The sequence below is a fragment of the Syngnathus typhle genome, linkage group LG10 (genome assembly GCF_033458585.1).
Source record: "Syngnathus typhle isolate RoL2023-S1 ecotype Sweden linkage group LG10, RoL_Styp_1.0, whole genome shotgun sequence".
NCBI classification, from domain to species: Eukaryota; Metazoa; Chordata; class Actinopteri; order Syngnathiformes; family Syngnathidae; genus Syngnathus; species Syngnathus typhle.
The window spans coordinates 1,051,229-1,078,921 of NC_083747.1; the positions used below are offsets into that span (position 1 = coordinate 1,051,229).

Below are 27,693 nucleotides of genomic sequence, written 5' to 3' on the forward strand. Positions count from 1 at the left end.
TCTCATTAAAACAATTTGTGTCTTGTCTCTGGGTTCCTTCCAACTTGCTTCTTACTGCTCTATTTCTAACAGTAGAATATGACATTTGACAGCTCAAACTTTTATTGCTCTTGGCAAAAAACTTCAATAATTTCCGATATAATATCCAAATGCGAGTGTCAGCAACCTTATACAAAAGAAACGATACAATTACAATACATCTTTTGATTTATCTCTTTATTGATCGTGTCTTATTGACACTATAGATACTTATTATTACCTATTAACACTGTAGACGTACCGCTCCCCCTCCCCCCATCCACACAGTGAGCCATTTGCAATAAGACATGATGTTGCCCCAAAATGTACATAATATAGCGAACACGAAAGACCATATGGACATCATTTCGAAGCTACTAAAACAAAGGACTCATTCTAATTAGCGGTACATTTAGCCAAAAAGTGCTTGAAGGAATTGCTCAAGTGCTCGGATAGAATTCGCCATTTACACTTGATCATAGTACCAGCTGCACATGTAACACGGAAAACAAAAATACATTCATCAAATAGAAAACATTTTGCCACAAATGATTCAGGCAACATTAAAGGGTTCAGTGAGCATTTGTAATTTTCTCTCCGAATTGTGACATTTGATTGCATAGCAGGAGCCATTCTCAAATGTCCCTTAGCTGCTATATTACAATGATTGAACGTGCCGGAGAAATGAAACTTTATTAAAGGAGATCGTTCAAAAAAAAAGAAAACGCATGGACGGAATTGTTCACAACTTTAAGGCCAAAGAGCCAAGTCAAACAAAAGTGGACACATGTACATAAGCAGGTGATTTGCCTACAGGGCGATGGAGTCAACGACTAAATATAAAAGTCAAGTCATGTGGAAACTATTCTGATATGTGTTCTTTAAAATAAACACGGGCACGCACATTCAACGAAAACTAGTCCCCCAGACAATATTTCAAGAAACCTTTTGAAATTCTTATAAACATAATTCTTTACATTTAGAGTAAAAAAAAAAAAACAACTTACTATCTTTGGTTGCTAAAATACGAATCTAGCTAGAAATGAACACTTGTTATGTAGCACAGGTGAAGTGCGGCCACCGAAGCAAAACATATCTACACGGGACTCGTTTCTGTTGCCGACTACTTGCCAGCAATTTGGCATCAGTGGAAACGTCCCATGGCCTCGGCAGCCTTCCCTCGGACCACGGGGTCGGGATCTTGGAGCAGCATCACGAGACCTGCAAAGTCAAGCCTCAGCACGTGGAATTGAAAAGATGCATGTGGAACCTGCCTCACCTTGAGTGATGGTACCCATGTTGAGGTGAGCGTAATGCTCATCTGGAAGGTTCCCCAGCAGAAAGCCTGATAAAGGCATCAAAAGAGAAAGGCGTCATTTCAAGAAAGTCAGTCAACCGCTGCAGCCGTACCGATGAACATTGCGGCTCCTGCTCGGACTTCAGACCAGTTGCTCTTGAAGAACTGGAGAACGGAGATGTGGTAGAAATTCAGCATGCCTGGAAAGTCTTGGATCTACAAAAAGACCAAGGCTATGGGTCGTTTCACATGCTCCCCAAACAAAATGGATTGTGAAACATCCATTCCTCAAGATCTTCTTGTGCGTCTGCCTCACCAGATACTTGGTGAGATCATTGATGAACTCGCCATAGTGCAAGCTCTTGTCCTCGTGGAGGTGGTTCTGAAACATGGCCGTGATCTGCTCCGAGCCCACCATGGGCGCGCACACACGCATGGCGTACTTGCATGCCTGGAAAGCAAAAGACATTTGTAGGACCAATTCTTCTGCCTGGCCGAGCGACAGCTTCTCGCAAAGGCTTGCGGACCTTGACCACATGGGCGTTGGGGTCAACCAGGTGTAAAAGCAGGCTGACCAGAACGTTGTGGATCTGGTCCTTGAATATTGGCTCCCCGGAGCCGAATTTGGACAGTTTCCCCATGAGGTGAATGGAAGCGCAGCGAATGTCATCATTGTCCTGGATGGGCGGGCGCAAATATTAAACAACACAATACCATCTGATCGACAAAGAAGACTCAACTCACGCTCTCTAAAAACGGTTTGATCTTCATGAAAATATAAACCACTAGTAGGTGGACATTCTTCTTGTCCAGGTAGAGCAGAACTTTGGACAGACCCGACATTGCCTCCAGAATAATCAGCTTGCCTACGCAAAATGAAAAACGGGGAAAAACTGTGGTTCAGTTGTTCAAATCAACAAATTCAATTTGGATTTTTCACAGCCCAAATGGATGGATTTTTTTTTTTTTTTTTTTTAACATGAGCAAAAGCGGTTGTGCCACATAGCAATTACCTGGGTCATCTTTCTCCTCCATGCCTGAACTCATGGCTGCCAGCAGTTCTTTGGCATACTTGTTCACCTGCAGAGAAGAACGTGTCGACGAGTGAACCGAGTTGCAGCGGCGTCGGTTCGCCGGACGGCGTACCTTTTCGGGGGATCCCACAGCTATATTGCCCAGACCTCGCACGGCCAACATGCGGACAGTGCAGCAAGGATCCGCTATCCTTTCCATCATGTTGTTCATTAACACGTCGATAAACATCAATTCCGTAGCCACGTGATGGTTCAAGAGCTGGCAAGAGAGAGAGAGAGAGAGAGAGAGAGAGAGAGAGAGAGAGAGAGAGAGAGAGAGAGAAGCATTTGCTTCACAAGACAACTTGGTGGATTCCACATAAAAATGCGCATAGTACGGATGGACAAATTATCAATCACCTCAGAGAAGAAAGCCGTGACGGTGATACGCTGACACTCGTAAATGTTGTTCAAGGAGGGGCATAAACACTCGACGATGGCGGGCAACCTGGGACCGGCATGTTTCGCCATCGCCCTGTTGACAACCAAAACGTAGATTTTGATTGAGCGCTCTTGGGCAGAGGTGTTTTTTTTTTTTGAACATGTTGCAAGCACCAATTTCAAAAGAAGTGACCCTCAAAAAATCCATTTCAACAGTCAATTTCATGTATTCGGTCCGAAAACACGTGTTTACCTTGCTAGTAGCGTCACTCCAGTTACGTGTGTATTCAGTTCCCTGATTGCGTCCCAGGCTTTCTCCTCATCTAGTCTTTTCAACACCTCATCCAACTGAGCTCTGGCTAGCAAGATTCTCAGCGCATCAGCCGCCACTCTGGACACAGCAAAAAGACAAAACAATGAGTCACGTAGGCGAGAAACACGCGGCGACAGATATGCTAACCCTGCAACGTGGATGGCGGCGCTGCGTTTGGTGGCGTTGTCCTTTGGCGCAGAGACGCCGACGCTCGACGCCAGGCGGACAATGAGACAGGAGAAGAGCTGAGGAAACTTGCTGAGCGCCGGCTCCTGGCTCTGGCCATTTAATAACAATTCCTTCAGACCGCATGTCATCTGAAAAAGAAAGTCATATCCATTCATATTTGAAACGCACGATGCAACAACGTGTTTGTCACTTACAGCGAGCGGCTTGTTCGTAGCCACCTTCGTTGTTCCTCCTCTGATCATTGACTCTTTCTTGTCCACGTAGGGCGCCATGACGGCAAGCTTCTCCATCACTATCTCTATGATTTGATCGGCCACTATGGGGTCTGCTCCCAAAGCCATCCACATCTCGCTGGTCCAGCTGAAAAGACAGGAACTACAAGTAGAACAACGCACGGACGGCAGCAACGTGAGCAGGAATTCTTCCATCGAGTGACCAAAATTGGTGGACTACCTGTCATATGGTAGCGGTTGGTTAGCTAGTGTATTAAGAACGGTCTGGAGATGTTGGGAGGCCATGATTAGCACCGTCTGCCCAACTGCCACTCTCACCTAAACGCATCATCATCGTCATCGTCGTGCATAGCATGCGATAAAAAGTAAGAAAATGCCTTCCTTGGCCTACCTGATCCTCAGTGATGCTTTGCAGTCGCACACGAAGCACCTCCAGCATCTCTGGTACCTGGGCACAAAGAAGACTTCATCAGAATTTCCAATGAACGGCCTGCAAGCACGAGACCAGCTACCATCTCTTGTAGTCCCCCTCCTCTGTTCTTCAACAAGGTGTTGAGGATGACAGATGAAGCTCTGCAACAGTTGGTTTGACTGTCGACCAGGCCCTCGAACAACATGAACACCAAGGTGGTCATCTGCTGCTGAGGCAGACGCTTACTCATCACCTGACGAAAACATGGCCCGTTTGTTACATCCAATTGCATTTGATTGAAGATGCCGACATTGCTGCTGAAACGGACGGCGTACCTTGGTGAGCTCGAAACACGTCTTGTAGAGAACCGAATGGTCCGGGTTCTCCAGTTGACTTTTAAGGGGCAATAGCCCTTCCACAGCGCCATCTTTATAGTCAAGAGCAAAACCTGAATTCAGGAAATGAAATGAACAATCAGATGATTCCATCCTAATCTCCACCGTATCAATAAAGGGACTTTTCACCTTCATAGCGGAGTTGGATGTAAAGCAGTATGTATACACAATCGATAGCGGTAGCGCGCACAACCAGCTGAGGGTCGGAGCAGCGCGGAGACAGTCGACCCAGCAGAGCTCCGAGGTTGTGGAAGGACATCATGTTCTTGACGAGCAGGTGAGAAAAGTTACGTCATGCAAAAACAGGAATGTGGTGAAATAAAGCCTGCTCACCTTTACTGTCATGTTGTCCAGGTAGTGATTCAGCAGGTGGGCAGTGGCCGAGATGGCTCTCTCTCTCTCGTGGTCCAGTGTCGAGGACAGCCCGCATTCCACGTGCTGCGGAGAACATAACAGGATGACGTTAAGAGCTTCAGGAGAAACCTCACAGCAAAGTCGAGGGAAGAAGTTTAGACCAGTCCTACCTTAAATACACTCTGTAAAGCATCGGGCGTGGGCTCCTTGCCCAGCACGCTGCTCAATAAGTCGTGCAGTGACGACAGCGTGTCTTTGTACAAGGCCTGCAGACATGACGTGTTGACAAAAATGGCGGTCGTGTTTCGGGCCTGACGACTTCACCTTTCTCTGTTTGAGGTCTAGGACTTCTTCGTCTTTTGTGATTTTCTCCGGAGTGTGCGTCTCGGGCGGAAGGGAGAACACGCTGCTCACGCACACCTTCAGCAAGTCAAAGGTCTCGTTCTCGCTTAGCGCCGGGTCCAGAGGGCTGAAGCGCTAAAAGGTCAAAGGAAAGACACTCTGTGGAATGACAAAGCAGTCAACTCAATCTCACACCGCTACGTTTCTTTTTTTATTTGGACCCTAAATGTCAATAGCTAGTCTACTCGGACAAACATTGGAGGATACATTAGGTGGGCACACGTTCTCATCACCAGGTGGCGCACTGAAGTCCGAAGGCCATCGGCAGGTTCCGCCTTAATGAACTCCTGTGCAAGACAACAAATCAAGCAATCAAATAGTGAAGGTAGTCTTCTACTTTGTTGTTGACTAACCACATGCTCCATCCATCCATCCATCCATCCATCCATCCATCCATCCATCCATCAAGTGTTGCTCACTGACCTGGATAAGAGCGATGAGTTCTTGTTTACGAGAGAAGACGTAGCCTTGTTTCTTGACGCACGCACTGATGGCTTTGGCGACCAGGCCAACACTCTGGATCAAACTTAGTTTCATTGTCAGATCCTAACAATTGCAGGGACACAAAATGGAGAGGAAGAACGTGAGGGGACGCAAATTTACAGAATGAATTGCGAAGACAGAAACGGCGTTTGCCGCCACCACCAGAAGCATCATTTACAAAGAGCAAAGCAAAAGTCAATTCTTAGAATGAAAAGCAAGCGAAACAATCTCAACATTAGGATTGATTTGTCATCGTTGCAGATTAAGAGATGATACATGGGCCCTATTGTGGTAGACAGGCAGGCGCAAACATGGCCGCAGAGTCCTGTTCCACGTTTGCGCTTGCAACCAAAATAGGGCCCCAAAATCAGTGTTGATTAGACCAGGTCAGTTAGCCAGCCCTGCCTGCCCGCTCCAGAAAGTCAGGAGAGGAGGTTTGTTAGGAGTGAAAAAGAACACGAAAAGCCGCTTGCTCGCCATTCAGGGAGCTGAATTGCAATTTTAGAATTTGAATGAGAAAGACAGCAACGACAGCAAACGTGCTCGTGTTCATCAACGGTGAAGGAAACGGATTGTTTGGTGAGCCACTGAGAAAAGCTTGAAGCATTTTAGCAAGCCCAAAAAAAGGCTCCCATCGTCGTGTCAATATTGCCCACTGACAAAATGTGTTAAAAAGTTGCATCCAGATGAAAATGCCACAAAGTTATTCTGCCTTTAAGCGTTCAAAGTCCGCACCAGAAAAGGGGGAAAAAGGCCAGCAAAGAAAGAAAGTTCACTTTGGAAATTGTCCCTCTAGCCCTGTGCTGACGATGGATACCTTGGTCTCTACTTTAATTCCCAGAACCTGTATGAAATAGAGGTAGGTCATATCGTCACAAGCCCAAAAATAAAAACTAGATTGGAATGATTTTGCTACTATCTTAGAAAAAAAAAAAAAGATTGTTCAATGCGTGTGTGGCGACACTGACACTTCAAAAACGGAAACCTTTGCGGCTACAGACAAATTTAGAATGCTGCAGCAAGCACAGTGTTGGTATGACCTTGGTGTTGAAGTGTTTACTGATGCAGCCAAGGATATCTTGATCAATGCGATTGAGGATCTTCTCTGGAGGAGCGTGCACAGCCACTTGACCGTAACACAAGATTAAAGTGCTTTTGACTTTCTCCACTTCCACATCATTACGGTCCTGAAGACAGAAATTGGAAATTCACCGGATGACTTTATCATTGCAATGGAAATGGATAGAAAAGTTCTTTTTACTTTGAGAAGATTGAAGATACTTTGGGATTTCTTGAAGGCATCAGACTTTCCAAACTCATCAAGCTTGGCCAGAGTTCCCTCTAAATGGCTGTTGGCGCACAATCCAATGGCCAGAGCCACACCCTGACCAAACAACAAAGCAAATCGGGTTCGATTTATCCCCATCCGAATGAGGTCCAGAACTATATGTTATTCTTTCCTGCTCATAGACGACAAAACCTATTATTCCCAAATGCATTCATTCAAAAAGATTTATTTTTTTCCTCAGTGGCAGTCTTTCGATTAGAAATCTAATTTTCTTTTCCCCCCAATGAGCTATTTACTCCATTTTTAAGTTGAATATATCAAGTGGCCATCGAAAACATCTCCTGAGAATAGAATGCTTGACTTGATGGTACCTGTCTTTCAAGCGCATCGTTGTGTCGTGCAGTGAGGAGGATTTCTTGCAATTGTTTTTTAACAAAGTCCTTATTAAAAGAATGCTGGAGGGTGACTCCGATACAGCGATACAGGAAACTCTGTCAAGAAAAAAAAGAAAAATATCACTTGATGTTGCAATCGGCCTTTCATAGCCTAGGTCGGCACGCACGTACCTTCTCCTCTAAAGCATTGTTGTAGGTGGAAAGATAAGTGGTTGCTTCTGCTGCAAACTGGCATAGCCACTTGTCATCGTCAACGGCCGCCAAAGTCTTAGACAGGAACTGGAAAAGGGTTTCACTCAAACTTAGGTTTGTTACAAAAATATTGACAAAGGATCATCATGGCGGGCATCTCCAAAACATTTTGGACAATTTAGATTGACTAACCAATAAAAAGAAGTCAACCGTATTTTGATGGAAGCCGAAAATACACCTACGATAGTTCAAATGGAAACGACAGATTCGAGGAAACACCCGAATGTTGTTGATTCCTCGTGTTCAACTTGCTGTCACATAAAAAAAAAAAAACTCACCTTCAACAGACTTTCATCCCAACTTATCTTGTCAAAGCTCTCTGCAGTGGACTCTGAAAAGAAAACAACGAAGAAGACAGAAATTCAAATAATGCAAACAATTAAGAAAAAAAAAAAAAAAAAAAACACACATTCTTCATCTCTGCACAAACAAAATGATTTTGGTGGAGCGGGCTCAATTTGTGCTCTCAGCAAACATGTTCCCACCTTCCAGTAGTGTCAGGAGAGGAGGGATCTCTTGGTCCCAAACAGCTTCTATGTTGAGGTGAATATTGACAGAGAGGATCTGGAGCAGGGAGAGTGACGGAGCTCCGTGACCTCTGCTATTGAATGGAAACGCTGCATTCACCTGAAAGCAACACAACTAAATGTTACTCTACAACAATTGAAGAGGAAACAATTCAAAGCAAGAAGGTTAGCTTTTTCATTACTTACTAGCAGTTTGACCATCAGTGTTTGAGGAGAAGGAAGATTGACTACAGGGGAGAGAAAAAAAAAAAGATTTCACCAGCTATCAAATAGATAAAAACTGTCATAGAAATGAGAAAGATTGATCACCAAAAATGGTGGCACCTACCCTCCTGTGAAAAGTCGATATTGAAGCTCGCTTCCTTGTTGTCTTTTTTTTTATTGCCGAGTACAATCAAACTCTTACACAGTGGAGTGGTGGCATTGCTGTACTGCGCTGGGCTGATGTAATAGAGCAGCTTGGGCCAAAGCACCTACAAAACAACAAAGTCAATCAAATCAGCCAGCGACTCGACCGCTCCAAACATCGGACGGACGGAGCGGAGCGACTTGTACATCAGCCAGACGTCCGACAGTTGTCGTCAGCAGATGAAGGGTGCTGTCACACATGGTCCTCAGCGACTCGTTGGTTACCTCTTCTGGGTCCGCTGCGGCTTTCTGTCCGTGCGGCAAGAACACAAGCGTCGGCTTTCCATGACATGAGGAATCAAACATTCAAGATGGAGTCTCCTTCAAAAATATTGGATTTGGCTTTCAGCTCAAAAGATGAAGAGCAAACCCAATTTTATTTCATGGTATTGACATAAACTGTGTTAAACAACCTATATAAATAAATCAACACATTTGTTATGGAGGGTGGAAAAAAAAAAAAAAACGGCTTCCCCTTCTTGAATAAACAGCAGCAGCCGGCGCCACCACATCGAGGAACTAGTCCAAATGTTTCAAGGCAAAGCAGTTGTACCTGATATGTGTCCGGTAATGCACAGTGTTGAACTAAGAATCGCACGAGTAACTCTCCTCCATCCAACTCCAGGTAACCATGATGGGCCATGGCGCTGATCACCTGGACCACCCGCTTCTTAACCTAAGTCGAGAGACACACTTGACGCTTGTCTGACGATTGACTTTATCGAAGCATCTACACACACGTGCTAGCACCTTGTTACTGTGGTCAGCCATCGGTTGCCTAATGCTGGCTAGAATAAGAAGCTTCTTACTCTCCATCATGGACGCTGAAACACATACGCAAATAGCATCCCGTTTCCAAACGCAGAAAATGTGAAGGACATGTTGAAGAAATAAATATACACACACTCACTGCTCGAGTTGATGAGGTGACGCAGGACAGCCAGGGAGCCAAGCCGACTGCGTTCGTTGCTGTTCTCCAGCCTCTGAAGAACTAACATGACCAGTCGATCTGGGAAGGCCTTTGCTACAGAGAGAGAGAGAGAGATTCAACCATCAAATTCCATCACCAAATTAGCTTGGATGAAAAAAGTGTGGCCTCACAAATAATACCATTATCCTCAACACTGGTTGGCTGACGTATGTATGTATGTATATAATGGATTGGACTCACGTTCCTGTTCTTGTGACTCCATAGACATACAACACAATATCTAGATATGGAGCCAAAAACTTTCCGTTACCTAACAGACTGAAGCAACGAAGAACCTCATTGTGGTTCTTGACCGTCGGCGGGTTACTGTAATCCATAGAGGTGGACACCTGAGGGGAGGAAAACAAAAACAAAAACATCTTGCAAAAATGTACTTCTGGGACATTGAAGTTGCGTTGCAGTTCAAAAGAACGCTGTTACAAAGGAATTCCTTCAAATCATTGCATCATGTTTTGTTTTCATCACGGCCAGACACAAAACCTATGGTGGAAATGATAGTGTGGGTCCATAAAAGATCACACATAGTCAAATTAAAGTTGAATCGGCAAAGTCAGTGAGGTACCTGCTGATGCAGCGCAAAGAGGAGACTGTCCAGTTGAGTCTCCAGCACTCGGCTTCCCATGTTAACAGAAGCATCAAGAACATGGCAAAGACTCTATCAAACACACAACATGGAGTCCTTACAAATAGAATGATGAGCCACATCAAGTGTTATGTTCCATGCAGTGTGGAATGACAATTAGGGATGATAGTTAGACGCGACATAATGCAAAAGAATGAAGATGCTTGGCATTCCTAAGCCTTGTAAAATGTGAAGTGAGGCAGGTTGGACCGGTGCTCACCTTACTAATGATGTAGTGCTCGTTGGTTTTCTTATACAAGGACAGAATGGCGGGGATGAGCTTGGGAATGTGTTCCTCCAGTTTATCGCTAGCCATCAGATGGGACATTGAGCCCACTGCCTCAGCCACCGTTAGCCTCAACTGATGGACACACACACACAGACAAAACGGATGTTTTTGGAATATGGAAGATGACGGATGCTTCCCTACCTTTGATTCTCTGCTTTGTAACCAGTTATTGAAGAGGATGTCAAAGGCGGCACAGATTTCACTGGAGAAGGTGTCCTGCCTGACCGTGGGATCCGGAGCCTTGTCCAGATTGGCGAGGTACTCGGAGATACTGTCGCTGAAATGGCACAGAGCTGAAGGAAAGCCAATGAGAGCGGGGTTGGTTTGAAAGATGCAACTTTTGCTTGCTTCTTTGGACCAACTTGCACACCTGAGGAGAAGACCCATTTCATGTTGTCTTGTTTGGTCAGGCTCAACATAGGCAACATGGTACCGAGAATGGCGTTTAGGAAAGGCACCATCCCATAAACTAGACAAAGGGGTGGAGAAAAACATTTGGAATCACGGCATGACCTCAATCCAAAATGGCTTTGTCAAAACATGATTGATCATTTGCCAAACGTACGACTTGGTTTCCTACCATTGGAATCAGAGAGGTTGGCTAAGGTCTGGACCACAAAAAAGTGAGGCAAGACTCCAGGTTGAAACTTGCTCAGTATCTCCTCCATGATGTCATTGATGTGTTTGTTGCCGACGGCGACCAGGATGTTACTGGCCGCCTGCTGCCAGTCGGGGACAACTTCCTTTGGGAAAGGCAAACAAACACGCAATTGACGATCGAGTTGCAAACGACAAAAGCGTCACCGCATTGGTCACCTTTGATCGTGTCATCTCATCTGAGGCCAAGGAGATGATGCTCTTGATTCTGGGGGAAGAGATGGCGTCTATTCGACTGCCAACAATCAGCTCGATTGTTTGAAGGATCACAACTCTGTGACTCACCACCAACTGGGAAGACAGAAAACACCGCACCATTGCTGTCCCTCCAAATATGATACAGATGGGAGGGAGGGAGTCAGGTCAACGTGGCTCCAAAACCAAAGCGGTTTTGGCCGCGCACATTCAATTCCTCAGTTGTTTTACTAGTGGATGAATGCACATCCGTGACATTGATGCTAACAGAATCACAATCCATATTATTGTGCTAGAAAAAGAAAAAGGAAGATGCAAAAGAAAATGAAGCTATTACTGTACGATACTATTTCTTTTATTGCACCTTTCACAGATTAAAGAAAGACAATATTTACGCCACAGATCAATTGATAAGCAGGTGATTGGGGCCACTTTCTGATCGTGTGATTGGATCGGGACATCCTCACCTTTTCTCTGCACACGCCAACTAAAATATTAGAATTGTCTCCGTTTGTTTAGTCGGTGGGGGTGTGCATGGCTTCAATAAAAGACAATTCAAAACATATGGCAATTGCACGAGGGGCAATGACGAAAGGGGAACGATTGATTGGGCTCGATTGAGTGGGACTGCCATTTGATTCAAAAGGTCTGCATATAAACATGGCTAGCGCTTTGGAAAATGGTTTCATAATCATAAAGATATACCTTGGGGTGTTTTAGCAGGTAGTCCTGACACATGGCAAGCACTCGGTCAGGCTGTTCATTTCCCAGAGTCAGCATGGACTTCCTCACCTGAGCCTGGACCTCAAAGTCTTTATCATTGGCCGCATCGAGCAGAGCCAGGGTCACCTCTGGAGTCAAATGCAAAGCGTATCGCAACATTAGAAGGCAGAGCTGCAGAGACATATTGCAGTCTGGAAGATAATGTACAATGAAGAAAGCTCACGTTCCACATCTGTCTCGCCCATGGTGGACAGAGGGCTGGTTTCCTGGGCTCAATGCAACCTGCACACAGTGGAGTACACATCCATTGGAATTGACATGAAAAAAGGATTTGAAAATAGTATCACTACATGAAGCGAGTTGGCAACAATGTATCGAAATCCGACACAATCTACAAAATTCAAAAGCGTTTCTTTTCACATGTAACGCCCACCACCTCCTCCTATTAGCTTTAGCTGCCGCTACGGAAGCGCCGCAAACGTCCTTAACACAACAACAGAGTGAAACGCGGAGCCTGTTTAATAGCTTTACTCACCAACTGTGAAGAAACAAATCTCGGCTTTGGCCCGTGTCGTCCTTCTCCAAGTTTGACAGCAAGCGTCGTGTGTCTGTCTTTGTGTTTGTTTGTGTGTACAAGTGTAAACACGTCCGATCATGTGCTTGTGGTCAGCAGGAACAAATCAACCAGGTGACGTCACAGCCGCGCCCACAAGTGCCACTTCTTTGCATAGCGCCGCCTACCGTAGGAGGAGGCGACTTGCAAATATTTTCCTCTTCCATTTCTACCAATTGGGCCCAATGACTCAATTGATGTGCCTTATTAGTCTTCTATGGGGTCAGCTTTGAATGCTAAATTGAGTGTTAGCGCTCTGACGCTATAGAAGGGTAAGTGGCTCGACATAGACAAGGCTACATAATAATAGAATAGTATTGCTCTAAAGCGAATACAAAGACGTGATGTGAATACTTTTACTGGATATAGCACAGACACTAATAAAAACAGACATATTTACAACACAGCTGATAGGACTTGCATGCATGAACAACTTTTTGGTTTATTGGTCAGGCAGACACAAACTAGCCTAAAAAGTCAGCAACTTTAAAATAGCCACGTTCTTATCGCCTTAGCTAAATGTTTAACGGCCTGTACGTGAATTGGATATTTGCTCCACAAGAAAATCAGTGATAGCAGCCTCAGCAGAATAAATTCATAACAATGTCCAATTTAAATAATCTTGGTGTGTTTTAACATTCATATCATGTGAAAACATTGTCATTTCAAGAATAAATTACAAAGACCCTGTAAAAGACCGCTCACAATATTACCCTTGCATGGATGCATGACAGTTTGGATTCCACACAAAATATCACTTTGAGTTGTCTTCATAGCAACTGGAGATGGTCAACATCTTGTTGACACACTACGTAGTATTGTATTGATGACTGCTCAAATGGATGCTTAGCAAATATTTGAGGTTGTCTTGCTTTTCATGCGTCTGTAGCAGCCACGTTTCGGTCTGGTTGAGTTTTTCTGTGTGGGGGGGAAAAAAAAGCCATTTCACTTTGCACTTCCCCAAGAAATAGCAGACTCTGGGATTTAATCTTAGTGAGTGAGTGCACATACTCATGTTTGGTGAGAGAAGCTTTGTCACAGGTGACTTCTGTGAGTGTGCCCTCTTCTTTTGAGGGAAGTGTCTGAACTTCCATATGGTGCCTTTGGCCTCTTGGAGTGGACATCCCGTTCATTTTAACTTCCCTAGATCAAACAAACGGGATTAGAATCCTCATCGTGTTTGTCGACAAACCTCCACACCTACTGTACTTACCCGTTCGTAGCCCCGTCCCCTTCTCTGAGTTCCGGAACCTTCTTTCCAAAAAGTTTCACAGAGATGGACATAAGCAGGCCGCAGCGGTTCTTGTAGCAGCATGTGGCATCCACCACCAAGAAAACCAGGAGGAAGATCACCATGACGATGCCTGCCACGCTGCCTTTGGTCATGCTGCCGCGCACTGCCGGACAGACGGACGGACGGACGGTCGGGTGGAGTCGAATTAGAATTATTAATTATTAAGTATTACCGGGTTTGGCCGCAGTGGTGAAGTTGAACGTTGCCGGGGCGGAGGAACCGTTAGCGTTGACCGATACAATTTCCAATTGATAGTCGGAGCCAAAGGTCAGCCCCGTGAGGCCCACAGAGTTCACGTCGGCCGACAGCCGCTTCTCTTTCCACTCGGCCCTGTCGTTATCCTGCACCGAAACAACAACGGTGCAACCACTGAAGGTCCAGTCGAAGGTAACGGCGCCGCTTGAGCCCCACCCACCTCTCGATAGCGCAGATTGTAGTGCAGGAGAGGAGTGTCGCCATTATCCGTGTGTTTGAGGGGGATGAAGAAGGAGTCGCCCCCTACTTTCATCTCATCACATAACAAAACGGGGCTGTCTGGTTCACCTCCATGCCAAGGAACACATGCATGCATTACAACACGCCTCCTTGCTCATGAGCTAGCTTATTGTTTGTGTCTTACCTTCTAGAGATGGACAATGGGGGGCAGCAAGCATCATGATGACAAGAGATGAATCGTACAGTGAGTGACAAGAAAGCATGTGTGCACCACAACCATATTCAAAAAGATTGATGGGAATATTTTCACCCCAACTTTAACATACCGTAATTTTCCGACTATAAGTCGCACCGGGGTATAAGTCGCACCAGCCATAAAATGCCCAAAAAAGTGGAAAAAAAAACATATACCGTTTTTTTCCATGTATAATGCGCCCCCATGTATAATACGCACCCTAAAAATGGCATGTCGATGCTGGAAAAAAGCCTGTACCCGTGTATAATACGCACCTAAATTTTGACTCCTACTTAAGTCCGTGAACGTAAAATTATTTCAGAAAAAAGATCATCTTTGGGAACAACCGGATGTTATTCTGCCGGTCACTATCACTGCGCATGCGCTAGCATACTCGATAGCGAAGAAATGTTTCGGATTTGCGTAGGGTACATTGTGACAGCAAACGAGCAGGTGATCTAGCGAGCGTCTGATACGAGAGCATTGTGTTCGTATGGAGCGTGTTTGAAGTGAACAGCATCTGTAATGGCGGCCTCCGTATGATATCCGGATTAAAAAAATAATAATAATAAAAATTGTACCCATGTATAATGCGCACCCCAGATTTTAGGACAATAAATGAGTTAAATTTTGCGCATTATACACGGAAAAAAACGGTATATGTATATAAGTCGCCCCCCCCACCCAAACTATGAAAAAAAACCGCGACTTATAGTCCAAAAATTACAGTATCTATTTATAAATACGTGTTGAGATGGCACTGAAATGGGCAAAAGACTCCAATATGAAAATGATGCAACCAATAATCGATATTACACCCCAATAATCTTGGTCCCGCAATGAATGTCAATGCATCATTTAGTTGAGTCCTATTTGTCATTTCAGGAATTGTACATGTTTTTGGAATGTTACTAAATTGGAGTTGGAGTGTGCTACTCACGTCTTCCTAAGGTCCGGACAGTGTTTGTGTCTGAGAATTGCCCCCGTCCTGCCGCATTGACGGCAGCCAAACGCAGCGTGTATAACGTGTAAGGCATCAGGGAGGTGACAGCCAGGCCATCTAGCAGCACACACATCACTTGTCCAGTCCAATACACGCGATGATTTCAACTTGGCTAGGTACACTTGCCTGAATTACCTGAAGCCGGGACTGTCACCTCTTGCCACTCCACGTCTGCATTTTGTCTCCACTGCAGGACAAAGTGGGTAATTGGTGTTCCCCCGTTAACGGGGAGTGTTTTGAGGGAGAAGAAGACTGACGCAGGTCCAGATGACACTGACAGGTAAGGCGGAGGACCAGGCTGAGCTGAGGGAAAAAGAAGATGCTTGGAATTAGATTTGGAATGAATACACAACAATCTGGAGGCTTTTTTTTTTAATTGTGGATAAACTTCAGCTACTGCGTATGTCTTTAAAGTGTTTTTGTTTTTTTCCTCATTTGCATACTAACTTACTGTGAATTGCAACGTCTCTTGACGCATTGCCAATGAGTCCGACAGCCATGCAGGAATACAAGCCACCGTCAGATGGCGCTATTTCATCAATCACTAAAACACCGCCCTCAACACGGATCCGACCAGAAGGTGAGTCCTGAAGAGAGCAAACCACAAAAGTCATTGAGAACATCAAAGTAGCACTTTGAAGCTTATGCAAGATGAGTTCTTTTGGAATCCACCGATTGGACTTGAAAAGATTTTAGAATGGATTTGACGCAGCAAAATCAGATCAAGTCAAGCGGCACGGTCAGCTGGACGTGTGCTTCGTTTGGCTGTATGCGTCCTCACTTTGTGACATCACAAAGTGTACCTAGCATTCCTACCTACCAGCGTCTGCCCGTTGCGCTTGTTGATCCAGCGCAGGTCAGGCTGAGGAAGTCCGGAGACGTTACAGGCCACTGCCACGCTCTGGCCCACGCTGACATTCTGCACTTCCACAGACAAAGACACTTCTGGGGCCTCTAAAAAAAAAAAAAAAGTGCACACACACTTTTGTAATATCCACACTGCGTGTGTGTGTGTGTGTTGTCAGAGGAGAGTCAAACCAACCAAAGACATGAAGCATAGCGGTAGCGCTGCTTTCGCCCATCTTGTTGCTTGCCGTGCAGATGTACTCGCCGTGGTCGTCCCCGACGACGGACCTGATGGTCAGCTGGCTGCCGTCAGAGTTGAACTGGTGATGCCCGCCGGGCTCATATGATGCTGGCCTGAGTGTGTGAGAGAGAGAGAGGAGTGAGTCAATCGCCATTTTAAGGCGCTTGACCTCGTCTATGGTCTTTTCCTTTTGAATGACACGCTCGCTCCATTCTACTGAGATGCTCGAATCGAGTCTTACACGCTCCAGGTGATATTGGGCTTGGGGTGCCCGTCGACCAAACACAGCAAGGTGACGTTGCTTTCTGCTCCAGCCATGACTTTCTTCACCTCTTCTTTCATATGTGCAGTAGGAGGAACTGTTTTCACAACAGCCATTGGGTTGAAGGCAAATGGAATCCGTCCATTGAGCACGCTACCATTGATGACGACGTTGGCGTACCGTTGACAACGATAGATATGGAAAGTTGCTTGGAGACGGGCCTTCCTCTGATTTGGGCCTGGCACACGTACGTCCCGGCATCCTGTCGCTTGACTTTTTCAAAGACGAGCGTGTTATCAGGCAGCCGCCGTATGTTTTGTCCTGAGAAATAAGAAGGAAAGGAAATCAGAAAATCCCTCCCTCGTAAATGATCCTATGGAGATGAGCTTGCGCCGGCTTACCTTGAGACGGGCTCTCCTTGCCGTATAACCAGCGGACCTCCACCGCCGGCTGGCCCGATACCCGACACGGTGCCGCCCCATCCGTACCCTCCAAAAACTCATGGTAGGTGGCGGTGCCCTCAAATGACGGACCCTCTGACAAGAAATAGCAGAGGCTTCTATATTCTTCTCAAATGCAAGAAAATCCAGCCGACGATGCGCTTCCTTCTATACCATAAACGTAAATCTGCGTCTGCACATCGTCCATGTGACCGTTGTCAAAGTCACACAGGCAGGTGTACCTTCCCGCATCCTCCAACGTGGCGCTCTTGATGACCAGCTTAGAAGAGGACTCATCTACACTGGATATGAACTCTTCGTCAATGTCTTGGCCATCCCGTTGCCATGTGATTTGTCCTTCCCCCCCAGCTGAGAGAGCATTGAATGAACGTGTTGATGAGATGCATCAAAGTCAGCTGCATTTCAAACCACTGACCTTTACACAAGAGCAAAAGAGCATCTCCGACGTGAACGTCCTGCTTGCTGGTGATGATGTCCATTTTGGCATCTGAGAGGCAAAGAGAGGAAAGATACACCTGGAGCATGCTTTCATTCTGCAAATGCGACACCTCAAATGAATGAGTCGCTCATCTCTCAACTTCCATTGACCTTACGAGAGAGAGAAAAAAGAATCTTCTGCTTCTATAGCTACAATAAAGAACGGAACTGACCTGTGCTGTACACAAGCTGAAGCAAGAAAATGGCCATCACTTTTGTCATGGTCACCGCAAACATCTTGTCGGACTTTTTCCAGGGTTGGGAGGCTCGGCTGCGTCCGTCCCAGGCTTTATAGGGGATGAAAGGAAACAAGTGGGTTGGCTCTCATCTCATCTCCTCCCTACCTCTTCATCATTTTCTCATTCATGAGCAACTGGCAAACAAATGTCATCATCAACATTTCGTCCAAATAATGAACGAGTGAGTGAGTGCCTTTTGGTAAATGTCAAATGATCAAGAGTCCAAAAAATACATTCTGCAGGAACTTTCTGTCCATGCTTTGCTTCATCATGCAGCATGGATTGGACTGTGCATGCCATTACGTACAAGGGCCAAATACATTTCATGCTCTGAATGATTCTTCTTTCATCTTGGTAGATACGTAGAGTGAGCGTAAGTAGCTGTTCCTGCGGGTCCTATCATTTGCTGCCCCTCCCTCCCTCCCTCCCTCCCAATCGATCAGTATCTGCACTCCAGGGAGCAAGCAGCCAATCAAAAGATAAATAGTCCCTTGGGGGTATCTATCAGGAGGTCATTCAATTGGAGCGTGCTCCAAATGAGAGCCATTAACATGGGTGGGCATCCACCGAGCATGGCAATATTACCCAGCTTGTCAGAAAAGGCTCTAAATTCCAATCAAAACAAAAACCATGGTTTTGGTTGCCATGCAGTCTCAAAGCTGGCTTTTAGATTTGCATGTCTTCCAGTAATGACGGACAGTACATGACATCCTACGATAGTCAATATACTTCCATAATGTAAGCAAAGATTTTCAGCACAACTGGAAAAACAGTTGATATAAACAATGGCGGAAAAACAATGAGAGGACAGTGAAGACACGATGGCGAGACAGAAGGAAGTGAAAGGAGAGGCACGCAAAGATGCTGGTGATTGGACAAAAGATGCTCCTCTCACTCAGTGTGTGTGTGTGTGCGTTGCGTGCCTGTGCATTTAATCAGATGGCCAGCGTTCCTGTTGGAGGTCATTGGCCTGAATATGGAATGGAATGGAATATTCTTCATCAAGATTGATCCGTTGAAAGGGAAATAAGGAAAGTGCCATTGTCCTGCCATGCTGCAATGGATCGAACTGTCGAGGTAATGGTAACCAAAAACAAATGTACCGTATTTTCCGGACTATAAGGCGCACCTAAAAACCAAAAATGTTCTCATAAGTGTGCCTTATAGTCCGGTGCGCCTTATATATGGACCAAGTTCCCTAAATTGAAACTGGCCCGAAGCATTGTGTCATGAAATCAATCATAAGTGGCCCGCTAAAGACGATGAATCCTGAATCAAAAAGACTATGCGTCATTCATTTGTGATTATAAAGTCATTTGTTGCGTCTGAAGTTGAAATAAAAAAGCTGAAATGGAGAATGATTTGAGTTGGATTAAAAATCTGACATGATGCATTAATGGTGCGCCTTATAGTCCGGTGCGCCTTATATAAGGACAAACTTTTAAAATGGGCCATTCATTGAAGGTGCGCCTTATAGTCCGGTGCGCCTTATAGTCCGGAAAATACGGTACGTACATTGCACTTTTCACATTTCAACTCAGTTGAAATGTTGAAAATAGCACAATGAAGCTTTTGTCTATCCTATGTCAGGAAGAGGATGTTAAGAAGAAGGTGCAAATGAAGAGGCTGCAATTCAATGACATCATTGTCTGTTGTTATCAGTGATGGCGACGTTGCTCTCTATATTATTATGTTTGTCACACAGTCAAGACACTGGAAGGTCATGGCGACCTTTGTTTACAAAAGCCATTGTGTCACTCATAAACAGAAGCGTATTCGACTTTGTCCCGAACTGCACAACTCCGGAGCTGTCCAAGGTTTGCACGTATCCTCTGTAAAAAAAATAAATTAAAAAAAATGGATGAATCAGGATTCTTCCTGTTGTGTGCTTCTGACTTGCTGACATAAAAGGTCCAAATTTAGGTAGCACACAAAGAAAGGATTTCTCAGTCAAAGACACGTCACTCAACTTGGTGGTTCGAACAATCCACATTGCTGCTTTTCATTCTTTCATGAGAGTCTTAATGCCAGCGAGCAGCCACAACATTCAAGTGCCAGCTCCGGATTGTGCCATGCCGCCACATGCATCCGTCCTTTGTCGACAAGCTACAAATCTGCTCTTTCTATTCGATTCTTTTTTTTTATTATTATTCCGTTCTATTCTTAGATGAGTTTTGAATGGAAAACAATCAAGTCATTTGTTGTAAAACAGGAAGTTGGACACTCACGTTTGTTTTGCACGCCTTCATACGGGAATGGATCCATGTCCAAACATTGCAGTGAAGGATGTCGTCCTCCAAACACAAACCAAAATAAAAACATTGCCAGAAGCAATAAACAGCTTGCATAAAGATAGGGTTTATTTATGCTATTCTCTTTAGCAGTTGTGTTTTATTTGGAACATTTAGGCAAATTCCTTTTGCTCTTCCCCGTGCCAAGGTGTTTGGGCTCCATGTATTACTCTACCCTTGACACATGACCTGCTATATCAACAACCTTACTAGATGTTGATATAAAGAGAGCATAAATACAATCAGAGAAGCTGCAAAGAGTAGAGAGCAGCATCCTTCCGTCTGTCCGCCTGTCCTTCCGCCTGTCTGTCTGTCTGTCTGTCTGTCTGTCTGTCTGTCTGTCTGTCTGTCTGGGTGCTGAGCGAATGCTACGTGACTGTTGTGTCTGCGCTCCATTCAGAGATTTCTCTTGTTTGTTTTGTTGGATCACTTTTGGGCCTCCCTGACCACATCCTCAAATTACAGAGTAGAGCTGCTATTCTTTTTTTATTAGTTTGAAATCTGACCCTCGCCCCCCAAAAAACAATTTACTGCGATTGCCCATACACAATGTTGTCCATAAATTAAACGTTTGAGGTGCACAATGTGTTTTCGCTGACATTGTACTGTACTGTTTGGCCACTGTGGTGCATTGACATTTTTTCTTGGCGCGGCAGCCAAATACAAACAAATACAGCAACCATTTTAAATATATAAAAAATATAAAATATATATGTATATATTTTTTTGTATAAACGTTGGAATAAATACATGTTTACTCATGTCATTATCCCCATTCTAGGTCCCTGAAAAAAGCAAGCCTGATCCAAACTAGGCTCCATGTGTGCTTCAATGCGTGCAGGAAGTGCTGCTCAAACAATGGCCACTTCAATGGAAGCAAATGCACTTTTAATGGGACAGAGCATTATTCATTATTGTTCACCATCTGGCAACTAAAAATCCCAAGCAATGTCTTTTCAGATTGCTCTCTTGGGGCTGGCTGGCTGTGTGGATCCGCCAGTTCTCCTAAGATATTTGGGGCCTGTTCTCCCCCTCCCTCTTTTGCCGTCTGTCTGCTTCTAACCCTACGTGACCGGAGCAGACTCCGTCAGTGCCAATGGAGGCCGCCATGGCGCAGATAACGCTAACTAGCTTCCTGCTATTACTGCAAATTGCCCCACAGCCCGGAATTCGGCAGACACCCTGGGTGGGTCGTGACTCCGAGTGTGTGCGCTTGAGTTCCCGTGTGTGTTTATTGGCGAATTAATTCCTTTGAAACAATATAAATAAGAAAATCCAAATGATTACAAGTTTTGATTTTGTTTTAAAAGCAAGGAGGAAAACGATGCTGGAGTAAAATGCTCTCACCTCATACATCATAAATGGACACCTATCAGGGTGTGACACTTGTACATCTTAGAAGACTGACATTGTGTTTTTAACACCATCCCCCAATTTTTAACACTGCTGTGTGTGAAAAAAAGCAAGAAAAGTCCAATATTGACATTCGTGGTTGTGAGTCATGCATAATGCGCTGGTGGGCGATGTACATGCGCTTTAGGCATTTCGCTCGACAGTATTGGATATGACCCTGGGGAGGGAACGCGGCAGCCTGTACGTATCTAACAAAGGCATCAAAGACACACGGGGGGGCAATTTAGCAAACGAGCAGCCAAACGTATGTTTCACAGAATGTGGATGAATGACGCTATTTCCCACGCCCGCCGCCGTCGCCCGCGAGACAGGATGCGTTTAATCGTGGGATGAATCGTGTCTAGCCATTTTCTTGACTGCTTATTCCTGCCTTTTGGGCCACACTTGAAGGGCTTAAGGAACAAAGGTCATTTGGAAACATTGTTGAAATCATGCAATTGCAAAATTGGAAAAGAATCCCAGAGAAACCTGTTGTAAACAAACGAACATTTGGTTGGCCTAAAGTAAACTTTTGGAACATCAGATAAATAGGAGCATGTCTCCGGGTAGACTCAAGAGGACTCGGTTAGCTGAATGATCTTTGGACAAGTGTGTGCGTGCTTACGTCTTGATGAGAGGAGGCATCAAAGAAGCCAAGCATCCTGTGGGCAACCCAGGGCAGGACCAGTGGGCGCAAGGCACTGGCAAAGTGGCTGTCCTAGGGTAGGCACCGCCAGGTCTGCAACACACTCACATGCATGGAACACACACACGCACACACACGCATGCACGCACACACTGACAAAATGGGCCTCCATGTAATTGATTGTAATGATGGAGTGTCAGGACTCAGGGGACAGATAAGACACACACACACGCACGCACACACACATACACTCCTTGCCTCCAGTGCCAGGCACACAGTTGTTCAACAAAAAAAATTAGAATGACTTTATTGTCATTGTCCAAGTGATGTCGAATGATATGAAGCTATTCGAAGTCCTTGGCGGTGGCCGGTTGTGCTGCCACGCTTCAGTCAGCTTCAGAGCCATGTCACTTTTAAAGTGGATATAAAATTGGAGAATTATAATTTATTGATGAAATGAATTGACTGACTCTAGACTGATCAATGGTCATCAGTTTTTGGGTTTGTGAAATAAGAAACACTATTGGTCCCTCCGTATCAATGCTGGGAATAAAAAGGGAATCAAATTGTGATGCAAATATTTGCCTCCTTACTGATTGAGCATTAGTACAAATGAAGGTTTTTTTTTTTCTGATACAGTAGTACAATACTGTATGTGTACTTCATTGCGTTCAGTATTTGCATGCATGTCACTGAAATTCATTTGACGGTAAAATGTGTTCGTTTGCTGCCACCTATTGGTGGCCTATGGAAGCCAATTTTCGCTCAGTAACACGTCCTATTTTTTGTCTTTGTTTTTGATTAAAGAAATTTTTGATTGCTTGTCGTTATATTGGCATGCATTCCACATTATAAAAGCCCTGCACTCAATTGTTTGACATTCATTTATTCTGCCCATTGTGGGACTAAATCAAAAAGTCAAAAAGCCAAACAAGTAGTTAGTGAGAATCATTTAATATATGTAGCGCAATATCATGTAAGGGAAGACACAGTGATAAATAAGAATTATGCTTGTTAGTATGGTCGGGGTTCATATCCTTCTTGGATTGGGTGCCATTAGATTGCCATTAGTATGCAGGGCTGAAAAGGACTTTTGAGGATTCCATAACTTACTTGCAAATGTGACATTTCTACGTTTGTTACATGTGCTACGTCAAGCCTCGTCATCTAAGTTCCATGGCAGGGTGAAGCGCTCCCCCTCCAGCTCCTCGGAAATCACCGAGGAGAAGTGGGCCAGTTGCTTTGAGCTAAAGTGGTTTTTCCAGTCTCCAGAAACACCTAAAGCACAGACAAAACAAGAAAACCAGTTAGACAATGCAAAGAAAAATACACCATAGAGTTGGCAATTGGAGGTCACCATCATCATCACCATCATCATCATCCTCCTCCATGGCCTCACCTTTCCGAAGGAAGTGAGACTTGTCAGAGTCCATGTAGATCTTGGGGACCAAACTGAAATTGGACATAATGTTGGCTTGCATGGACTTGAAAGAAGAATGGTTGGCTATCTTCTCGATGACGTCGTCATTCAGGTTCTTTCCCAGAAAATTGGACATAAGCCGTAGAGCTGCAGGAAGATCCTGCAAGGGATGAATGTTTCTTCATGAATCCTTCAAGTGTGTGTTGATGATACAGAAAGCCTTTTTACCTGAATCATTTGCTCATATGTGATAAACAGAATTCTGTCTCCCATGTCGGCGTGCCTCCAGCTCTTGACGTGGTCGGTCCATTTGCCAAACATCACTGAAGACAGACAACACACACACACACACCTATTTGCTCCAAAGGATACAAACAATCTGACATGGTTATTTCTATTCTGATTATTTCTTTTGACAAAAGGATTGTTTTTCAAAGGAAACCTCTGCCTTCCAGGAACTTGTCGATAAATTCCTCCCAGGTTCCAGGGTCTTCGAGGAAAGTGGCCATTTGGTGGAAGTAATAGGAGGACACAACGACATCCTTGGGGTTCCTCATGACATAGATCACCTGACGGAGGGGGCTCCAATGAGTTCAAGCCAGGATGAGCAAGAAGATACTGACCTGACTACTGACCTTGGCTTTGGAGGAGAAGAAGGACTGTGGCATGAGTTGGTAAGGAAAATGTGTGACCAGTGCTCGTGGAGAAGTCAACCAATCCACAACGACTTGTAATCTTTTCTCCTCCAGCCAGGGAACTCGATCCCAGTTGGGAATGGTTTGGATGGGTGTCAGGTCCCCACCATTGAGCACCAGCGGGAGGATCTCTTGCATCCAGATTGTACCTGCAGACGAGACAATGCACATGGTGGGACAAAAGTTGGAGCATCTTCATCGTAATTTGGGATTGTCCTTTGGTATGCATGATAAATGTAGATGAAAGAAAAGGAACAAGACGTTACATTTCATATACTTCCAAGAATTTCTTTCCCTGTCTGTCCACTTATTTTCATAACATCATTTGCCTTAATATTTTTTTTTCTTATGCCAACTGACCTTAGTGTTTATTTTGAGCTACTTGGACTGCACCATCATTCAACATTGAGTCCTGCACGTCTTTGCATTGACTCCATTCCTAATGCCACAAATCGTCTCAATCTGTATATGTTGAAGGACAAAGTGGAGAATCCAGGAACATCCTCCTAAACCAGGGGTGGGCAAACTTTTTGACTCGCGGGCCGAACTGGGTTCTAAATTTGGACCGGAGGGCCGGACAAGGAGCAGATGGACGTGGGCGTTGTGTGAAGTCATATAAGCGACCTGTAAAGGTCATTGCATAAAAGATCTTGGCCTTTAGTAGGTAGTAAAGCATGGATATTCCAAACAATTTTTTTGAAAACAAATGCATTTATTAACAGCATTAAAAAAATAAAATAATTCACTAAAAAACTGCTATCAGTGATTCTCATAAAATACGACACTGTTATTATGAATAACAATTTCCATCACTTCAGTGCCTGCAGGTCAGATTAATGAAAGATGTTTATCTTATGAGATCACATCAAACGGCAAACATTCTGACCAAATATATCATCTTGAAGAATCGGTGAAAGCATACATCCAAATAAAGTCATCAAAACAGCAACACGGTGAGGGGTATCTGAAAATCAGAGCAGAGTTTTAACTCGCAAACACCTGGTAACAGAGGTGAGGAAACGGGAAACACCTCCTTAAAGTAAGCCTTAAGAACTTTACAGGTTAAGATTAGTCGCAAATAGGTGGTGCATCAATGTCCTTGAGCATCCTGCATTGTTTGAAAATGAGAATGGTCGCTAGTTTCAATTCCTGCTATGTGTACAAATCATATTCAAAATGCATTTTTTTACAATAAACTTGAGAGCCTCCCGTTCATTTTCAGTGGGAACAGTGTTGTTGGTCTCCCTTTTTTGCTAGTGCGTCATAGTCTGGAGTAAAATTTGTTGTGGCAATTCTTAGGCGAGATCCGAGGTGTTGGTCCGTTTACCTTGATCTGTGACGGGTTGATGTTGATGTGGCTGAACGTCACGTCGCGTACGTCGAGCCAAATTGGCCACTCTTTTTTAACATTCGGCACTCACTTCTTTTTTTCGGGCCACTCATTTTAATGGAAGGATTCCAGGGGAAGGTTTGTGGGCGGCTTTAGCGCAAAACTGCATCTGAAAGCTCAGCGCGCGAATTATAAGAATGCTGTCGTCTAAATTCGGGACTGATACGAATAGAGCGAGAGTGCGCCAAGTCCGTACTACTGAGTACGTACACGCACTTGTGAGTGTGCACCGAACTTTCTGACACGGCTTCCGGTAGTAAATGCGCAGGCGAGCGCTTCGCCATCTACTGGGAAAACGCAGTCATTGCAGGCAAAATGACCAAAAAAAAAAAAAGTTTAATAATACAATTTGTTCAGGGTTGGCGGGCCGGATTAAACGGTCCCGTGGGCCAGATGTGGCCCGCGGGCCGTGGTTTGCCCACCCCTGTCCTAAACTCAATCGACACTGACCTGACTTTGGGTACGTGACGGCGATGACGTCATCGTCTTCAAAAGTGAAATCCTGTGCAAGAAATGTCAGGCTTTCTTGAGAGTGGGTTTCCTTTGGCATCATAAGTCCATGGCGCAAAATATACAAGTCTTCTGCAGACATTGTGCTTGTTCTTCCAACTCTCCAGGGACGAGCCAGGCGGATCCCCTGAGACGTTCACGTCCGCGTAAATACGTCAATACGCTCGAACAAGTTGGGCTTTCCAAGATATTTCAGACAAGCCTTCACGTGTATGATTGTTTCCGGAAGCTCCAAAGGTCAATGGCAACAACCAAGGTAAACAAGGAAACGACAAAAGTATACACATGATTTAAAAGTATGCAGAGGTCCGAGGGTACAGGAAGTAAGCACAGAAGTTCCCAACTACCACCAAGCTAATGGAATGTGCCCGCGGGGGGGGGGGGGGGTGCACAATAACGCAAAACTTAACAAATTACATTTTTGTGGTGCTTTGAGGGTGTTATCAGTTGTAAAACAACACGTTCTCCTACCATTGGAATACAAAGTATGCGTAAAGATGTGAATTGATTGGACGCATAGTTCTAATGTCCAGGTAGGTACCAATAATTAACAAAAAAATTATTATATGAAGTTTCAGACTTACAACTCCTCCTCCATGTTCCTCAAAGGAAACTGGTGAAAATAAATACGGTGAGTTCATGTACCTGATTTGGGATAGGTGACAGAAAAGACATCGGTGTCCTCCACAGAGAAATGTTCTGCATATTTCAAGCTCTCCTCGGAGTGTGCCCCGGGTGGCAGGGCCAGGCCGTGGTACTTGATGTAGCTCTGCCAGGACATAGCGACTGGAGCTCTGCTGTAGGACAGTCACGCTTTACTCCTTAAGGTAGACGTCAGCTGACGGGGATGGACCACTTCTTCCCATTTGGAGTAAGTGCAGTTTGCTGATTTTTCAGGAGTACAGGAATCAGTCAAATGTAGCACTTGGAGAAAAAAAAAAATCGGATTGGATTGGACTGGTCGTGGATGGTGGCCCTCTGCTGCCAGATCATACTTCTTCAATTGAGTGTGGAATGTGCAAGGCCTTATTCTTGCATACACCAGCCACAGTGTATCAACAGAGAAAGCAATGTGTGGCATATTAGCAAACAGTCGTGAGCATTGACGGACGGACGGACGGACGGACGGGTCCGACTCCATCATCGAGCTGCAACTCATCTTGTGGCAGCTTTTAAAAATCTCCAATTTGGGTCAACGGTGTAAAAGAATGCTCAAATGTGATGGCTATGCATCACGAACATTTTCATTGGCAAAAGCCCAATCCATCGAGATGAAACAATGAAAAGTCCAGTTCCCATTTAAACATATCTCATGGAAATGTCATCTTGCATCTTCCACCAAGACT

At 44.8% G+C, this 27,693-nt stretch overlaps 3 protein-coding genes across 9 annotated transcripts; all 3 read right to left on the reverse strand.

Moving 5' to 3' along the window:
- Positions 1-201: 201 nt before the first annotated feature.
- Positions 202-12,615, reverse strand: mroh1 (maestro heat-like repeat family member 1). Of its 4 annotated transcripts, none has more exons than XM_061289528.1 (45): positions 12,433-12,614; positions 12,121-12,179; positions 11,880-12,025; positions 11,139-11,270; positions 10,903-11,065; positions 10,693-10,791; positions 10,464-10,615; positions 10,254-10,394; positions 9,974-10,066; positions 9,662-9,740; positions 9,325-9,444; positions 9,171-9,244; positions 8,974-9,096; positions 8,568-8,669; positions 8,341-8,485; positions 8,199-8,239; positions 7,971-8,112; positions 7,764-7,816; positions 7,405-7,512; positions 7,210-7,329; positions 6,812-6,934; positions 6,591-6,737; positions 6,368-6,394; positions 5,491-5,613; positions 5,275-5,354; positions 4,990-5,134; positions 4,836-4,931; positions 4,645-4,749; positions 4,441-4,576; positions 4,252-4,364; positions 4,017-4,169; positions 3,896-3,952; positions 3,725-3,822; positions 3,466-3,631; positions 3,230-3,399; positions 3,023-3,160; positions 2,749-2,863; positions 2,462-2,608; positions 2,329-2,395; positions 2,060-2,181; positions 1,843-1,992; positions 1,632-1,766; positions 1,429-1,531; positions 1,298-1,363; positions 202-1,239 (listed from the first exon to the last, which is right to left on the reverse strand). In XM_061289528.1, the coding sequence occupies exons 2-45, from the start codon at positions 12,140-12,142 to the stop codon at positions 1,163-1,165; spliced, it is 4,914 nt and encodes a 1,637-aa protein (XP_061145512.1). In that variant the 5' UTR covers positions 12,143-12,179; positions 12,433-12,614; the 3' UTR covers positions 202-1,162. The 4 variants fall into 4 exon arrangements, with proteins under 4 accessions (XP_061145512.1, XP_061145513.1, XP_061145514.1 ...); XM_061289529.1 differs by having other exon boundaries at positions 9,331-9,444; positions 12,433-12,613; XM_061289530.1 differs by lacking the exon at positions 6,368-6,394 and having other exon boundaries at positions 12,433-12,615.
- Positions 12,616-12,852: 237 nt separating this feature from the next.
- On the reverse strand, positions 12,853-20,283 carry ncam3 (neural cell adhesion molecule 3). 2 transcript variants are annotated; one of them, XM_061289541.1, is made up of 17 exons: positions 20,232-20,283; positions 17,938-18,051; positions 17,703-17,774; positions 17,441-17,635; positions 17,228-17,362; positions 17,007-17,147; positions 16,806-16,923; positions 16,520-16,677; positions 16,298-16,431; positions 15,929-16,064; positions 15,613-15,780; positions 15,415-15,534; positions 14,220-14,347; positions 13,977-14,145; positions 13,724-13,907; positions 13,522-13,653; positions 12,853-13,428 (listed from the first exon to the last, which is right to left on the reverse strand). In XM_061289541.1, exons 1-17 carry the CDS (start codon positions 20,266-20,268, stop codon positions 13,386-13,388), a joined length of 2,184 nt encoding a protein of 727 aa, XP_061145525.1. In that variant the 5' UTR covers positions 20,269-20,283; the 3' UTR covers positions 12,853-13,385. The 2 variants fall into 2 exon arrangements, with proteins under 2 accessions (XP_061145525.1, XP_061145524.1); XM_061289540.1 differs by having other exon boundaries at positions 15,604-15,780.
- Positions 20,284-23,270: 2,987 nt separating this feature from the next.
- On the reverse strand, positions 23,271-27,279 carry sult2st3 (sulfotransferase family 2, cytosolic sulfotransferase 3). Of its 3 annotated transcripts, none has more exons than XM_061289566.1 (6): positions 26,993-27,279; positions 24,388-24,596; positions 24,195-24,321; positions 23,981-24,075; positions 23,732-23,912; positions 23,271-23,610 (listed from the first exon to the last, which is right to left on the reverse strand). In XM_061289566.1, exons 1-6 carry the CDS (start codon positions 27,126-27,128, stop codon positions 23,486-23,488), a joined length of 873 nt encoding a protein of 290 aa, XP_061145550.1. In that variant the 5' UTR covers positions 27,129-27,279; the 3' UTR covers positions 23,271-23,485. The 3 variants fall into 3 exon arrangements, with proteins under 3 accessions (XP_061145550.1, XP_061145549.1, XP_061145551.1); XM_061289565.1 differs by lacking the exon at positions 26,993-27,279 and adding an exon at positions 26,288-26,690; XM_061289567.1 differs by lacking the exon at positions 26,993-27,279 and adding an exon at positions 25,775-25,987.
- Between the last annotated feature and the right edge of the window lie 414 nt (positions 27,280-27,693).